At 43.8% G+C, this 16373-nt stretch overlaps 2 protein-coding genes across 3 annotated transcripts; one reads left to right on the top strand and one right to left on the bottom strand.

Moving 5' to 3' along the window:
• The first annotated feature begins 146 nt into the window (after positions 1-146).
• On the top strand, positions 147-6371 carry 14-3-3epsilon (tyrosine 3-monooxygenase/tryptophan 5-monooxygenase activation protein epsilon). Its single transcript, XM_065365189.1, has 6 exons — positions 147-365; positions 3354-3553; positions 3638-3744; positions 3894-4031; positions 5323-5528; positions 6218-6371. Exons 1-6 carry the CDS (start codon positions 302-304, stop codon positions 6274-6276), a joined length of 774 nt encoding a protein of 257 aa, XP_065221261.1. The 5' UTR covers positions 147-301; the 3' UTR covers positions 6277-6371.
• Positions 6372-9214: 2843 nt separating this feature from the next.
• LOC135846220 (uncharacterized) lies at positions 9215-14708 on the bottom strand. Of its 2 annotated transcripts, none has more exons than XM_065365191.1 (5): positions 14214-14708; positions 13546-13870; positions 12936-13053; positions 12349-12559; positions 9215-11927 (listed from the first exon to the last, which is right to left on the bottom strand). In XM_065365191.1, exons 2-5 carry the CDS (start codon positions 13808-13810, stop codon positions 11781-11783), a joined length of 741 nt encoding a protein of 246 aa, XP_065221263.1. In that variant the 5' UTR covers positions 13811-13870; positions 14214-14708; the 3' UTR covers positions 9215-11780. The 2 variants fall into 2 exon arrangements, with proteins under 2 accessions (XP_065221263.1, XP_065221262.1); XM_065365190.1 differs by having other exon boundaries at positions 12936-13056; positions 14214-14694.
• Between the last annotated feature and the right edge of the window lie 1665 nt (positions 14709-16373).

The following is a 16373-nucleotide window of genomic DNA, read 5'->3' as shown; positions in this document are numbered from 1 at the left end:
ACGAAATGCGAAAGATGAAACTTGAAAGCTTTTGGGGTTTGCACGCGACATTTCATGTTGGTATTCGTGGCGACTGGCGACGGCGAGCGTACGTTATGTTTTCATCTGTGAGAAAATGACGTATGGTGGCGGACGAACACAATACACATGCATTAATGGTTTTGCTTACGGAACTATTTTCAATATTTTAGTGTCGGCGGGTGCGGCCATATTTTTCGATTTCGCGTATCGAGTCAAATTTAGTTTGTGTTTTCGCATTTTTGATTAATCTACGTAAATTTCTAAATATAAGTAGTTTAAAATGGCTGAAAGGGATGAAAATGTGTATAAAGCGAAATTGGCGGAGCAAGCTGAACGCTACGATGGTAAGTCCGAGTCGGTACATTCGTCTCGTTTGTAGCTGCTATAATACATTATTAAAATCGCGAATTCATATAACGGAGTAGTTTTGTTTGATTTGTTTTTGCCGCCGACCGATGGCGACGGCGACGGCGACGGCGATGAAAATGGGCGAACGTTCGGTTTTCGTTTCTTTTAACCTTAACGCGTTACGTTGGTTTGGTTTGGTTGGTTTACGAGACATGAAAACTCGCCGTCGAGTAGCCGCTGGTGACGCTTTCGATTTACGTTTGCTATCTATCTATCTGGTCGGTTGGGTACGATAGTTGGCTTTTGAAAGTCCACCTCGTTCGCTTCGCCGAATGAAATCAGCAACAACGACAATGTCCGCCTCGTTTACGTATACGTTTTGCTTTACAACATCAGCCGCAACGCAACTCTCGCATTGTCTACTTTCTCGATTTTCTCTATTTTCCCTGGTTTAGTTGTTTTGTTGATTGCACAGGTGCACGCTTACGTAACAGGTACGAGGTGATTTTGGAAATCGGAATTCGAATTTCAAGCGGTGGCGGCGGCGGCGGCGACGATGGCGCTTTTACGCGTCTAACGGGTATTCCGCCGTGTCGTGGTACGAGTGGCGGCAATCGCGATCGTGTAGCCAAGTATCGCAGAAGCGTCGATTACATTTACTTGGCCACTCTCGCGTTTCGGAGGCTTGATACGGCGGCGTCGCGACGGTACGATTCGCGAATCTCGGTACGTTATAGCGCATCATCGAGTGGAAAATGACCGAGATAAGCTGCAGGACGAGGATAAATGACCTAATGAAACGCGGTGTAGCTTTACGCTGTTGGCTGAGCGGGTTCGGTGTTGGTTTCACCGCCGTGAAACGTCGCTCTAACTATTCGCACGCAGATTCTTTCTGGTCCGAGACGGACGCTGTTTATCTCGAGATGCAGTCGGCCTACGGACGCGAGACCGTCGTCGCTCGCGAGCCGCCGCGCCGCATTCTCGATCGGCTGAAGCAGTTGTCAATCAACTCGATCGTGCGAGATGAGAAAACGTGCGCTGAAGCGCCTCGTTCCCGTCCCGTCGCGTCGCGTCGCGTCCTACCGAACGACGAACTTGTCGATTGGAGGAAATCAAATCTCGAGTCGTCGTTGGCCTTTGAACGTCGTCGCTGGCGATTACGTTACGTGAATGACGTACACTGGACCCCCCCCCCCCCATCTATGGTTGGTGGGTGGTGGGTGGTAGTGGTGTACGAGTAGATTCTTGGTACCCTCCGCATACGACAAGTTTGCCGACGAATACGTTGTTTTTGCAGATTTACACTCCCAAGTAGCGTGTAACGCTTAACGCGTATTAATTAATTAATTCAAATGGCGTCGCACCAGTGGAATGCAAAGTAGCGAGCAGCGAGCGAGCGAGCAAGCGCGCGTGTGCATGCTTGCATGCATGCGTGCGTGCGTGCGTGCGTGTATGCTAGGGTGAGCGGTAAGTGGTGAGTGTGAATAACAAGGGTAAAGCCCTCGACGTCGACGTTTTGCGAAAGCGAGTAGAACATTCGGAATCGGATTCACGAAGAAAATTTAGGAAGTTGGTGGCGAGCAGGGAGAGAGGCGGAGGTTGTTGGCGGTCGGTTAAGGATAACATTGGTTTCCACGGCAACCCTTAGTTTTTATTCCCCGTTTCATTTTTGAGTCACCCCGTTGTTAAGCGTCGTCGTCGCCGTCGCCGTCGTTTACTACATTATTGCTACGTTGCTGGCGCGGCGCAAGGCGCATCGTGTTCGCGTTCGCGTTCGCCCAGAAAAATATTGATTTATGGTACGCTCGTCTGTTGGAAGGTATAACATAACGTACGCCAATACGTAATATGCGTATTACTTTTACGTGCTCGTAATATTGTCCTTATGCTGTGCTGGAACGTCGTTGGTCGTTGTACGTACCCGTACCTACTGATATCGAGTATGATGTACCGTGGCCGTCAATGCTACTGCTACATACCTACTGCCTAATGCCTACCACCTTTACCTTTTTTACACACTCGACTTGTTACTTTAGGTACGTTGCGGAAAACGTAAATTCTGAGCTTTGCCAGCTCGACGCTCTCAACAGCTATTTACCTTACGCTTCGTCTTTGGTTCGCCTCTTCTCTCAAACGTTCTCAATTTTCGTTTCTCCTATCTCTTCGTACAAATTTTAAGGTGTCTTCTAGATACGATTCATTTTCCATTTTCTTTTCCGAATTGCTTCTCTACTAGACTTGATGACGATGTCCAGTGCAGAGCGGCGCAGCGCAGTCGATATTCAACTCCAATTTACTCGATGCATCCTTCAGTCTAGCATCTACCTACCTACCTACCTGCCTGCCTGCCTGCCTGCCTGACTACCCTTCAACTGTAAGGGAAAAATTTAAGGTGACCTGCTCTGAAACTTGTCGTATTGGAGATAAATAAATAATCGAACATTACGATCGTAGGTAGGTACCTAGTATGCAATGTCGAGTTTGAACGTTTTGACTTTTCAATTTTTTTCATTTCATATTTGGATAACGAGAGTTTGGACGAGGTTTTAAGACCTTCCAGCAAATGGAAATCGCCTTTTCCCAACGACCAACGACTGTTCGCTACGATTTTGTTTCACTTCTCGCTAGAAATGTTGAGAGTTGCCAAAGCCAAAACGATGAAAATTATGTAGAAAGCGCGCTCTGCCGCCGCTTACATGCACATGCTTGATATAAGAATGCGCGTTCGCGAATAGCGTTACCTTTGCGATAAGTTTCCAAGTTTGCAACGTACGATTTGGTCGCTGCGCTACGCTACGACCACTCGTATATGTATTTTTGATAAGAGGTGCGATGCGGTGTATCCTCGTACTCGTATAGTATAGTATAGTATAGTATACCTATATTACGGTCGAAGACGTCTCGGCTATCTCTAGTTGAAGCGTGATATGTACTCGAAACTCGATACTGACGAGTGATAACGAGCTGTCTGCTGTTGATTTCAGAAATGGTCGAGTCGATGAAGAAAGTCGCTTCTTTGGACGTCGAACTGACGGTCGAGGAGAGAAACCTGCTGTCCGTAGCATACAAGAATGTGATTGGTGCCAGAAGAGCTAGCTGGAGAATAATATCGAGTATCGAACAGAAAGAAGAGAACAAAGGAGCCGAAGATAAGCTGGTGATGATCCGACAGTATCGCTCACAGGTTCGTGTATATCTCGTAGATCGTGTAGCAAGTGAGAGCTACCTTTATCGCTGATTCGTCTGTTGTTGGTTTGATTGGCGATAGGTTGAGAAAGAACTCAGAGACATATGTTCAGATATCCTTTCAGTTTTAGACAAACACTTGATACCGTGCGCATCGACCGGCGAATCCAAAGTTTTTTATTATAAAATGTAAGTACTCTCGCTGGTACCGCTAGCCTCTACCGTCTACCGTTTACCGTCTGCCGACCGGTCTACCTACTCGATGGCTGGCGATGGCGGTATTTTTATTTAATAGTGGCTATATGTGTATATGTATTTTTGTGATTTCGTGTTGGCAGGAAAGGAGATTATCATCGTTATTTGGCCGAATTCGCTACCGGAAACGATCGTAAAGAAGCCGCGGAAAACTCGTTGGTAGCTTACAAAGCTGCTAGTGACATTGCAATGACCGAGTTACCACCTACAAATCCCATCAGGTATTGGATCGCAGCATTCCATTCCCTACTACGTATCTGTACTGTACTTTTTACAGTTAGGTTGGCCGACGACCGACTCGGGGATCGTACTCGGTTACTTTTCAAGTAACCAAGTTACTAATAGTAACTTTTGGTTACTAAAAGTTACTTTTTCCGAGTTTTTTTCTTCAAAATTTTACCCAGAACTCTTTTCTTTTCATCAAAAATAATGCTGTTTTACCTTTCAGGAATTGTGAATTTTCAAAAGTTTTTGCCCTCGCTTCGCTCGGGCTGTTTTTTATACTTCTATGACAATAAGAATTTCCTGAAAACTAAAAATTTTGAAGCTAAGAAAATTAATCTTTTCCTTACATCATCGGGAATGACGTTTTACGTCTCATATTATCAATTTTCGCAGCTTTCGCTCGGGCTTTTACTCATATTTTTCAAATACATACCTATGTCATTTTCTGAAAACTTTAAAAATATGAAAATTTTGAAGCTATGAAAATCAATGTCTTGCGTGAAAAAGGAGGTTGTTTTATGTTTCAAATCATACATTTTTCACAGCTTTCGCCCTCGCTTCGCTCGGGCAGATTTGGATTCTACTACTACACATTTCAAACATTTCCTAAAATAGAAAAATCAACTCGACAAATTCCAAAAACATGATACAATCGATAAAAAAGTTCGAATGCATTTTTTATTCGGCATTTTTGCTTCTAACTTTTTGTTTAAAAAATGGTTCGAACACCATATCTGACCAATTATTTGGAAAAATCTTGTTTGGGGGGGGGGCGGGGTGAGTCTAGAGTAAAAATTCGGGAGAACCTAGCGTGAACTGTTGAGAGAATTTCGGTCCCCCCTTCACCCTCTTTTTACATCGAACATTTTTTTGGTTACTAAAGTTACTTTTTTTTTGAGAAAGATTTGAGTGAGTACAATCCCTGGACCGTAAACCCCTAAACTGGCTGTCTAACGCTGCCAGTTACTTTCCGATAGGCTATTGCGAATACGTACGAGTCGATAGTCGATGTGGCTGTCTTAACGTGTCACTCGCGTTGCGTTGCGTTGATACTTTCATTTTGGTCGCAGTCAGAGTGAACGGTGAACGGTGAGCGTCGACGGCAACGCGTGATGCGTCAACACTCCACCAATCGGCAATCTCAATTCACACGAATCTATCGCACGTCGTTTCTTACTCGTCACTACGTTCGGCAAACCTATTACCTGTTTCCGCCCTTACTCGTAGTACTTGCAATACCTACGTATATGTACGAGTACTTTTTAATGAAAAACTTTTGTTTCGCAGGTTGGGTTTGGCGCTCAACTTTTCCGTGTTTTATTACGAGATCTTGAACTCTCCCGATCGGGCTTGCCGATTAGCGAAAGCAGCATTCGACGACGCAATCGCCGAGTTGGATACATTATCGGAGGAAAGCTACAAGGATTCTACGTTGATCATGCAGCTATTACGAGATAACTTAACCTTATGGACGTCAGATATGCAAGGAGACGGTACGTGTCATTTCGCGGCGCTGTCGCTGATTTTCATTTAGGCTACAAAGGGTTAAACTTGAAAATTGTTGCGAGTTTCGATTCGTCGTTTGCCTTTGGTCGATTTTGACAGCCGAGCGTGCGAGAAATACGTTCGAGCGACGTCGCTTTCGCCTTCGGTTTTACTTTTGTTTTGCTTCGAGTTTTTACATCGTTGTGGAATGATGATGATGACGACGACGACGACGACGACGACTGGTTTTCCGTTTCACCAAAATCACAACCTCGTTGAAACGAATGTTTTGTGCGCAGCGATTCGAGTGCGAAATTAATTTCCAACTAGGGTAGCGGGCGAAATGTTTTAAATCGAATGCGGCTGGTTTTTTGTACCATGTAGGTACCATGTACTTGTACCTCTACCAGTCTGTCTACGCCTTCATACTCGAACATCTGAGAAATGAGCGGGTGGTTTGGTGTAGCTGTAGGTGGTTGGTACACGTAAATGCGAGTGGTAATTGGTCGTAGATAGGTGGTGAGTTTCGGAGGAGGAGGGGTGGATGTTAATGAAATTAGATGAAACTAGTAACTATATCGGATCGGAAGTGCACAACACACAAGTTACTTACATACCTATATACATACATAGACAATAGACGTACGTGTACGAGAAATTTCGTAATCGATGTGTGTTTTGTTGTTTCTGCTCGCAGGTGACGCTGAACCACAAAAGGAGCAAGTTCAAGATGTCGAAGATCAAGACGTGTCGTAATCAAGCTTCGTTATCACGCGTCGTTTTAATGTGTTAAATGATCCCCTTCCCCTTTATAAGATATTGAAATACGAAAAAAGTTGGTAAAACGTTCATTTCGTAAGCTGTTTTTATTTCATTTTTTTTTCATCCGCTGTCGTGTTTTTTTCTGGCCTTGTCCCCGACGACGACGACGACGACGACAACGATCGCGATTCGCGATTCCGTTCGCAGTTGTATCCCAACGAATGCGTTGCGCGTTTGTCCGTGTAAATTTGAAAAATGTACTCGACCCCTCCTTCCCCCTCCCATTCCGCCTCCCCGCCCTTCCCGGAAGCCCGCTCTTATCCGTGCGAAACGATAGTGTTGTTACGAGTTACGATTTCGTCGCGCGTAACTTTGTCGTCAACCTCGGTCGTCGTCGTACTGTACGTACGCGGTCGGCCCTCACCCCCGCCCCCCTTTCCGCCTTTTAAATGAACAAAATAAAGAGAGAAACTCGCTTTTTAAAAGAAGAAATATTACGTACGATTTACGGTCTCAATTTCGCGCCACGTAATCATCCCCCAATTAGGCAATAATTTGTGTTCTATGGTAGTCCAGCTCTTCGCTTCGCATTTCAGTATTAAATTCTCTGCCGAGAGATTTAGTTGAAAAAAATTTCTCTTTTTTTATCTTTCGTTTCTTTTTTTCTTTCTTTATTTTATTTATTTATTTTTTTTTTATTTTGAATGTACTTTTGTTAAAAATTGATGTGTGTGATTTATTTATTAATTAAATACTATTACTATTATTATAATTATAGTAATAATGATAATTCTTATTATTTACGATTATCGTCATCAAATTGCTACAATTACTACTATTATTCGATTTTTTTTTTAAATTTATTATCATCATCTATTTATTTATTTTACTTTTTTTTGTTTTTTTTTTCTTTCTTTTTTTTCGAGTAAATTTGTTCCCGATTGATAAATACATTTAGGTTTAGGTGTACAGTATCGATTTACTTTTCTTTTTTTTTTTAAATCGATCATTTTATTTTTTTATTACTATCGTTACGTTTCCCCTTCCCCCTTTTTGAATATTACGTACGCGCATTTTACGCGCGTTTTGTTCCTTATCAATTTTATCGGATCGCAATACTCCGGCGAATGAGAAAAATAGATCGGAATTGGCGCGGATTTGAACGCGTGGCGCGAGAGTACAGTATCAACAACCAAACAAAGTGCAAAGGAGCCAGCAGGAGTTTGGTCATTGGTGGAGCGTTTCGATGAGAATTTCGAGCGAAGGAGCGATTATTTTTGCAAAACATCGTGTTCGTAAGTCTAATTACCTACGGCTACGTACGAAATTTGAAAATTAACCACCTGGGTTTTCGATTATCGGTGCGAAATGTCGTGTCCGCGCCACTTGTATTATTACTCGGCGGCTTCCTCGCATACGGTATACGGTAAGCTCTCGCTCAGGCGATGGCGGTGACGGTGGCGGCCGCGGACGCGGACGCAGCGTGTATTTCGCCTAGTTCACTTTTACAGTCTTGTCTTGTCGATAGGAACTGTTGTCATATCATCGGGCGACGACGACGACGACGACAGCGTGTTAATATTGAAGCGGTTTGGTGCTCGTGTACGGGCATTGCGCGATACTACGTATGCGTATGTGTCGTATCCTCGCGTCCGCGCCACCAAAAACGTTTGGTTTCTAAGTGCGATGCCTTACCTTCGCTCGCTGTAATAACCCACCACGTGGCGCGTTATTTTCTTCAAGTTGCTGGTAACACATTGGAATGGCCAAATGCTAAAGGAACTCGCATTCGCATTCGTATTCGTAGTTGATTGAAAATGCATCGGTATCGGCTAGGCTAAGGTAGGTAAAGGTATGTGGTACTAGGCAGGCAGACGGGTAGTAAGTGGAGATTGGTTTTCAGTGCTGCTGCATAGTACCTCGTATTATAGAGTTGTTCCGTCTTCTTATTGTCAGTACGACGACGAGCAAAGACGTACATTGCGAACGCTACTTTGCCAGCGATTTTCCAAGACTACTTGTTGTTTTTTTCCCCTCTTCGTATTTAAGAGCATCGCATTTTGCAAACATTGCGACCCGACATCGATCCCGATCCTGATTTATCCATCTTCGAAAGTTGGAAATTGTGACACGAGTACGATTAGTCGATCAAATTGCCAAATTGAATTTTGTGTGCCCGAAAAGTAGATACTCGTAAATAGTGTGTAAGACTACGTACGTACTTTTTGACGAGTCGAATGCACTATGCGTTTTATGCGACTACCGCCGTTGCCGTTGCCGTCGCCGCCGCCGCCAAAATGCAGGTTATGCTTAGAGTTGGTTATGCGCCCGTCGTCGCGTCCGTCTCGTCTTCGCTTGTTTCTTTTCTGCCATTCTGCCATCGGGTTCCCCGTAACCGCAGCCGCAGCCGCACCGAAATTAGGAGAAAATTAAACTTTCGCGCATTTACATTTTTTTTTCTTCAAATTTTTCATTCGTTTGTTTTTTGTCTCTTATTCTTTCTCTCTTTATTTGTTTCGTTTGTTTCGCATTTTAGCTTTCCGAGTTTGTGTTTGTTTATACCTACGCATACGCATACGCATTTACTTACACGATTGTAATTTGTAAATTACTTACGCTATCGGTTGTGTAATTACCTATGTAACATACCTATATGTAGTCTACGACTATGGTACGTCGCGCGTCGTCATTGTAGATGGTTCGTAGCCTCGTGGCTCGTAGGTAGGAGGCGAGGCATTCGCATTTCTCTTACCTTAGGTAGTGGTTCGTCTCACCTCTGACATCTACGTACTGTATGCGCTAATTTTATCGCCGTCGCGCTGTCGGCTAGCCTTCTCCTTTCTGCAGTTGTATCAGTACGCATTCCGACATCGTTTTACTCAATCGATATATATTTTTTTTATTTGAATTTTTTTTAGTCGTTTTTACAGTGTTTTTTTTTTTTTTTTTTTTTTTTTTTTTACTACATTTTATTACTTTGAATACGTAAATATATCAGTTTTTGTTATATAAAATAAAACCAAAAAAATTGACCAAAAAAAAAAAGCCAAAAGTAATGTGAATTCTTTTTGCATATTATACTACATACATAGGTCTATAGATATTCGTATGTAAGTATATCTATTTCTATTTTATTAATACATATATACGAATGCGAATTACGAATTAAAAAGCAAAACAAGAAAAACAACGAAGTAAAACGTTCGAAAGAATTTACCTACCTACTTTGAAAAAAAGGATAAAAAAGGAAAAAAAGAAATTAACAATAATAAATAATGAAACCGTAGCGTTTACCCGTTGGTTAATTTTGAAATACTATTTAAGTATTACCTATTTAGATACCTACTTTTTTTACGCGAGTAAATTTTTCTTTGTAACAAGTGAAAATATTCTCGTATGATTTAGTTAGTTGAACATTTTGCACATTAATAAAGAATAATGTAGAGTAAGAATCTGTTTACTTGATACATAAATTTACGAAGTGTATGGCGGAGGCGTAACGAGGCACTCACGTTTTGGAGAGAGTTGCGAATTGCGATCTCACCTCGAAAGTGGACGAAAATGAAAATGAAAATACAGAAAGAAAAAAGTAAGGTTATCGGGAACCGGCGGCGCGGTGGCGAGTCTCGATCTAGAGAGTTGGACGTACTCGTACGTCTAGTCTTGCCTAGCCTCGCCTCGCCCCTAGGTACCTAGACCTACATACCTGCATTCCGTGAAACGAGGTACCTTTCCCCGCTGCCTACTTTCGCTACGCCTCTGCGTGCTTCGTGTCTAGTGGAACGAATGTGGAACAATTTTATTTTTCGTTTTACGTATTTATTAAATCGATAAAAGTTTTCATACGTTCACGGTGTTGGTGTATTTTGTTTGATTGGCCCTCATCGCTCAACGCTCTTAAGATTTGCTACGAGTATTTGATGGACGGTGGATGGTGGATGCGTGGCCAATGGCAATGGCAATGGCATCGCGCGTAATTCCCAATCAAAATCCTACAATTTTGGTTTCGAACAGAGAGCGAGTGGAAATTGCGCGCAGACCATTTGTCGTTGTCGACCACGATACTCGTATATTCGGCGGCACCTCGTATCAGAAAGCTACGCTACCCCTAGGGCCTTGGGGCTTCGGCCTAGTGCCTACTGCCTACCTATTGAAATGTCGAATAGATGAACGTCAACGTACTGGACAGTGGCACAATGTATATGTACATACCGATACCGCATACCGCATACGGTACATCTACAATCTACATAAACAATACAAGAAGGTAGGTACAGGTAGCTACGAGTAATTTACATGTCTCGTACGAGTATACATACGTATTGATACTACGAGTAGTATTACATAGAGCATCTCGTAACACCGAACATTACCTACGATGAATTATTGCGTAAGCTGAGATACGCCTAGGCGAGGGCGAGAGAGTACGTAACACGTAACGTAGCGTAGCGTAGGTGCCCAACGTTTAACACGAGTATTACGGCCAATCGCCAATCAGCATTCGTATGACGATACGTAATACCAGGTTACCAGCTCCAGCTATACATACGACTACGAGTATGCAGTACTTATGTAGAGACTAGGGAGGTAAGTAACTAATCGTAAGTACATACTACGTGTACGTACAACACATTGCAAATGCAACCGCTTGCGTATCGTGGGGTGTGGGTGTGGGGGTACTGGCGCGTGGCGGCTTGGCGACCAATTCCAGCTGTAAGCGGTAAGCTCGACTCGTATTCGTATCCGTACATAGACATACCAAGACCAACGAAGCACTTGCGACTAAAGCTCGTCAAGTTAGTCCGCAATACTCGTACATTGCCCTGAGCCAACTCTCATCACCTCACCTCACCCAACCCAGGCAAGCAACAATCGGCGCGTTAAATAAGTTGCATAGGCGATTCGCCGTAAATACGAGTAGTGTAGTGTAGTGTAGTGTAGTGTAGTGTAGTGAGGGTGACACCGATTGTACACGTACCTATGTACTTACACTTAGTTGTTCGCGTTGATCTTTCTCTCTCGTCTGTGCCCCTGTCACTGTCTTGGGGACCGTTGGGACAATTCGAAAGCTGCCGCGTGCCGCGTGCCGCCTGCCCCCATTTGACAATGGATTCGCCGGCGGAAAAATGCCTGTTGGAAGCGGCTGATTCGTTAAAATACGGAATAAAATCTTCCTAACAACAAAAAAATGTTCACCCTGACCGGGGATCGAACCATATGCCTTTCCTACTACCGAATTGCACCGCGCCGCCATACCATGCCAATCCAATGCGGCAATGCCTGAATGCCATGCATCCGACAAATCTCTCTACGAATACGGAATACGGAATACGGAATAGGATATACCTACTCGGTCGCTACCATAATATACGCGTATAGGTACTCGTAATATCTACAGCTACACGTAAGTACAATAGGTAAGTATAAGTACATGTATGTGTAGGTACATATATGCACAGAGGGTAGACAATAGACATGGAGTTACTCGCGCCATTTTCTCATCCTTGTGGTTTTTCGTTGGCTTTGGCTTTGGCGATGGCGATGGTGAAGGACGACGGTTTATTCTGCTGACGGAAATAGATAGCGCCAGAGGGTTTGGCTTTTACATTCCATTGATTCGAGTCAACCGTGTTGGGAAGCGTGCTCTGAAAAACCAATTAGGTATCTATCAGTATCTGCGTCAGTGTGCACTGTGCACTGTGTACTGTGTAGTGTGTACCGAGCTCGAGCGACATTATAGACTAATCCAATACCGTAATACGTAATACCGATCCCCTAGACCGTAGGTATGTACCTATTCGTACTTGTAAGTGGAAGGAGGCATTCCTAAACAAAGTGAAATACGAGTAGGACTAGTAGTAGGCAAATCTAAGATGCCCGCCGTGTTTGGTGAGATGTTATCAGTTGTCACTGTGCAACCAATCGCAATCGCAATCGCACGCTAGGCGTATCATCATCATACGAGTATGTAGGTCTGTGCTGTTCACTAGTTCACTGTCGTCTTTTTCGGGTAGGGGGCTCGATATTACGCGCTATAAACGTATACGCGAATGCGATGCAACTTACGGCTTCAGGTGGCCACCGCCGCGGCGAATTAATCCGTGTTGCGCCTACGCCTAAGCCTAGGCCCGTATCGGTGCGACCGCGACGAGTACTCGTGGTTGGCACCGAAGCAGTAGTACTCGCATTGGTATTGGTATTACCATCGACAACACAGCCGCCGCCGCCGCCGCCGCCGCCGCCGCCGCCGACGCTATGATGCGGCCACAAGTCATTTCTGAAATGCACATTACATTACAATTGAATTACCCACACGAGTATCAGTATTACCTATGTAGTATGTACGCAGCATTGTTTATGGTAGGCCTATGTGCACTAATGCACTACGCGCTTACGCAGGTGCAGCACTTTCAACCTACTGCTTTGAGAAACAAATCCTCTACATGCGAGTAAATTATGAAATAATGCTACTATACTCGTGTATGAGAATGTCTTGTCTACACTATTTCTGAACACGCCACGCCGCGCCGCGCCGCACCGCTGCTATATTAACGTAGATGCCGATAACCGCGAGTACCGGTAGAGGTGGCTGTGGCTGTGGGTACTTGGGTAGGTAGGTAGGTAGGTATTGACCGGTGTGTGTTTCTGCTTACTTGGAAGAAGCGATGTTACAGTATTGTAACAAATCTGCCAAAGTACAGGGGTGCAGGCAACATTCTCGCGTGATGGCTCGTTTTTCTCGACCATCGTCGTCATCGTTTCTCGAATATTCTGCTGTAAAAAATGAATACAAGCTAGCTAAGTAAATAAATAAATGAACGAATAAACAAGTAGGTACCTAAGTAACAAACTCTCGCCGCGTTAAGAACGTAAGCGGCTAAGCGTAGATTTACTTCACCTTTCGTCTTTAGCCCCTACGTCCTACTATTTGGATAGATAGGTGGAGGTGGAGGTGGACTGGAGATACATACATACACATACATATCATGTAATGTATGTTTATGTAGGTACTTGTTCAGTCTCCACTTGACTAGCAGTTTTGCCGTCAATTACACTCGACACTCGTCAAATGACCAGCAGTAATGCAGCCAATGCAGCATAGGTAGGCAGGTAGGTAGGTAGGTAGGTACCTACGAGTATGTGCATATTTGGGATTGTGGATTGTGGAGGTGGTACGTGCACGTGGTTGTAGCAGTGCTGATAGATTACGCTTATCCGTACTCGTGTTTAGGTAAGCAGGTGTATGTATAATTGTATACGTACGCGTACGATGATCGGATCGATTGGATAAAGGTGGCGGCGCATTGTACCCGTTACGACAAACTTTTTTGAGTAGATCGGCCAACGCTGAGCCGCAAGCTTGAATAGATCTGGTGGTGGTAGAGCCGGAAGGCACCGTCATCGTCACCGCCGGTACAGGCGCCGCGTCGCCAGACGTCGTAGATGATATGAAATGCGCCAGTGTAGCCGCCAACAGTGCAGTAACAAAAACTTTCGCATACGCCGCAGTCCACGTCGACGTCTTCATACGCACACATGTGACTCAGATGCTACCGCTGCAGCCTACTCCGCCTCGTACTCTTTCAAACTAGAAAAATAGTAGGTAAGCTAAAGGTACATAAGTACATTATACGAGTAGAGTATGTGCAACTACAAATTCAAAAATGCAAAACAACTCGACTAGGTATTCGTAATCCGACGTAATTTTTCACGCATAACTGATAACAAGTAGGCTTCCCATTCTTCGCGTTAATACCTACCTACTATCTATTTGTAAGTACCTACTTATATTGAGGACTACTATTCGCTAGGCGCTCAAAACTTATCTGTCATTCCTCATAACTTGTGTTTTTTTCTTTTTTCACTCGACCGGCACCGGCACCGGCACCCGCCCCCTAAACCTATTTGTACCTACTCGTTCGTGTACTTACGGTGGTGCGTTGCGTTGCGTTGCGTTGCGTTGCGTTGCGGTCACGAAATGAGGTTGACAACAGTCAGAACCGAAGACGAAGCATCGACACGATAAAGCTGGATAAGAATACAAACGGGTAGAAGAAGCTACGTACGTGCTACGTGTACGTACCGGTACATTACATACACGACATATTTGTACTGTACATCTATGTACGTACATACATGATAATCGTAGGCATACGCCAAAAACACCTGTTTGCTGTTGGATGCAGCTCGCTCAAACGGATACGCGCAATCGCGAAACTGAAACTCGAATGCGCGAAACTAATACTCAGGTAGGTACCTAATATACTACAAGTACCAGTACCTAACGTAGTTTGTCCACCATGCCATATCCCGCCAGCTGGTAGTTGCACTTTTGCACCTGCGCCACCGCAACGCTTACCAACAAGTTACTTTCAGCATCCAACATATGTACATATGTACATTCATGCTCCACGTTCTACATATAAGTATGATCAGATAACATATTTCCACGTGTAACGTATAACTTTAACAAAAGTTTACATCCCATTCTACCCAAGGTAATGCGCATGCCGGCCGCACGCCCGCACCTCCGGCTTTCGCATCTTGAATGTAACACGACGTCATGTCCACGCACACTCCTATGCATTGCATTCATTACAACAACCGAAACAATCAAATTCAACGGGCGGCACGGCGCGGCGCGGCATAGCGTCCGCATTGAACGTCACAAATTTTATCTCCCTATGTACCTACTACCTACCTCTCTAACTATCTAACGACTAAAACGTGCCGGTGAATGCCGTCCAACAACAGCATGCATATTTACTGCCATACACGATACACCTACAAAAATGCAGGTAAGATTGCAAATACTTACCTGATTATGATAACCACTGTGTAAAACAATCGCAATTTCTCACTGAAGCAGCCTCTCTCGACATAACGTTCATACATTTTTTGAAAAAAAAAAACTTTTTGGGGCCAATCCGGCTGAAAATCTGGTTTGGGGGGTTATTTGGGACGGCGAATTCATTGCCGACGTCAGATTGTCGCCACGACGCTTCCTTCTAGCGGAAATTTGCCATTTTTTGGACTCAAAATATGATGGAAAATTAATTTCGAATTTCGCATTTTTAATGTCGTTTTCTGACTAATTCGAGCACGCAGAATTCAATAATGACGTTTGTTTCGCGATCCGAATCGAATTCGGCAAAGTAGGCACTATTTCTTGCTGAAGAACACGCCTAGGACAAAACTGGACACCAGATTCGGACTCGGCTTGCTCAAATTAGTCGAAAACGACCCTTTACTCGATTTTTTCGAAAATCAAAAAAATCCAAAAAATGCCAAGGGGTATGTTCATACATTTTTTTGTGAAAAAAAACTTTTTATCGCCAATCCCGCTAAAATATGGGCTACGGGGGTTTTTTGGGACGGCGAATTCATTGCCGACGTCAGATTGTCGCCACGACGCTTCCTTCTAGCGGAAATTTGCCAGTTTTTGGACTCAAAATGCGATGGAAATTTTTTCCGAATTTTGCATTTTTAATCGCGTTCCCTGGCTAATTTGAGCACGCTAAATCCAAAAATGACGTTTGTTTTGTGATCAGACTCGTATTTGGTGAAATATTCGCAATTTCTCGCTGAAGGAGACAACTAAGAAAAAAATGGACATCAAAATCGGACTCGGCTTGCTGGAATTAGTCTAAAACGACCCTTTGCTCGATTTTTTTGAAAATCCAAAAAATCCAAAGGGGTATGTTCCTACATTTTTTTGTGAAAAAAAACTTTTTATCGCCAATCCCGCTAAAATGTGGGCTACGGGGTTTTTTGGTACGGGGAATGCATTGCCGGATTCAGATTTTCGCCATGACGCTTGCTTCTGCTGGAAATTTTGCCATTTTTTGGACTCAAAATATGATGGAAAATTAATTTCGAATTTTGCATTTTTAATATCGTTTTCTGACTAATTCGACTACGCAGAATTCAATAATGACGTTTGTTTCGCGATCCGAATCGAATTCGGCAAAGTGGACGCAATTTCTCGCTGATGATCAAGTCTATGACAAAAATGGACACCAGATTCGGACTCGGCTACCTCTAATTTTATGGAACGTCTACATTTTCCTCCGTCATTTTTGGGCCCAAAA

The sequence above is a fragment of the Planococcus citri genome, chromosome 5 (assembly GCF_950023065.1).
Source record: "Planococcus citri chromosome 5, ihPlaCitr1.1, whole genome shotgun sequence".
Lineage (NCBI taxonomy): Eukaryota > Metazoa > Arthropoda > Insecta > Hemiptera > Pseudococcidae > Planococcus > Planococcus citri.
This window is presented reverse-complemented; position numbering and strand designations above follow the sequence as displayed.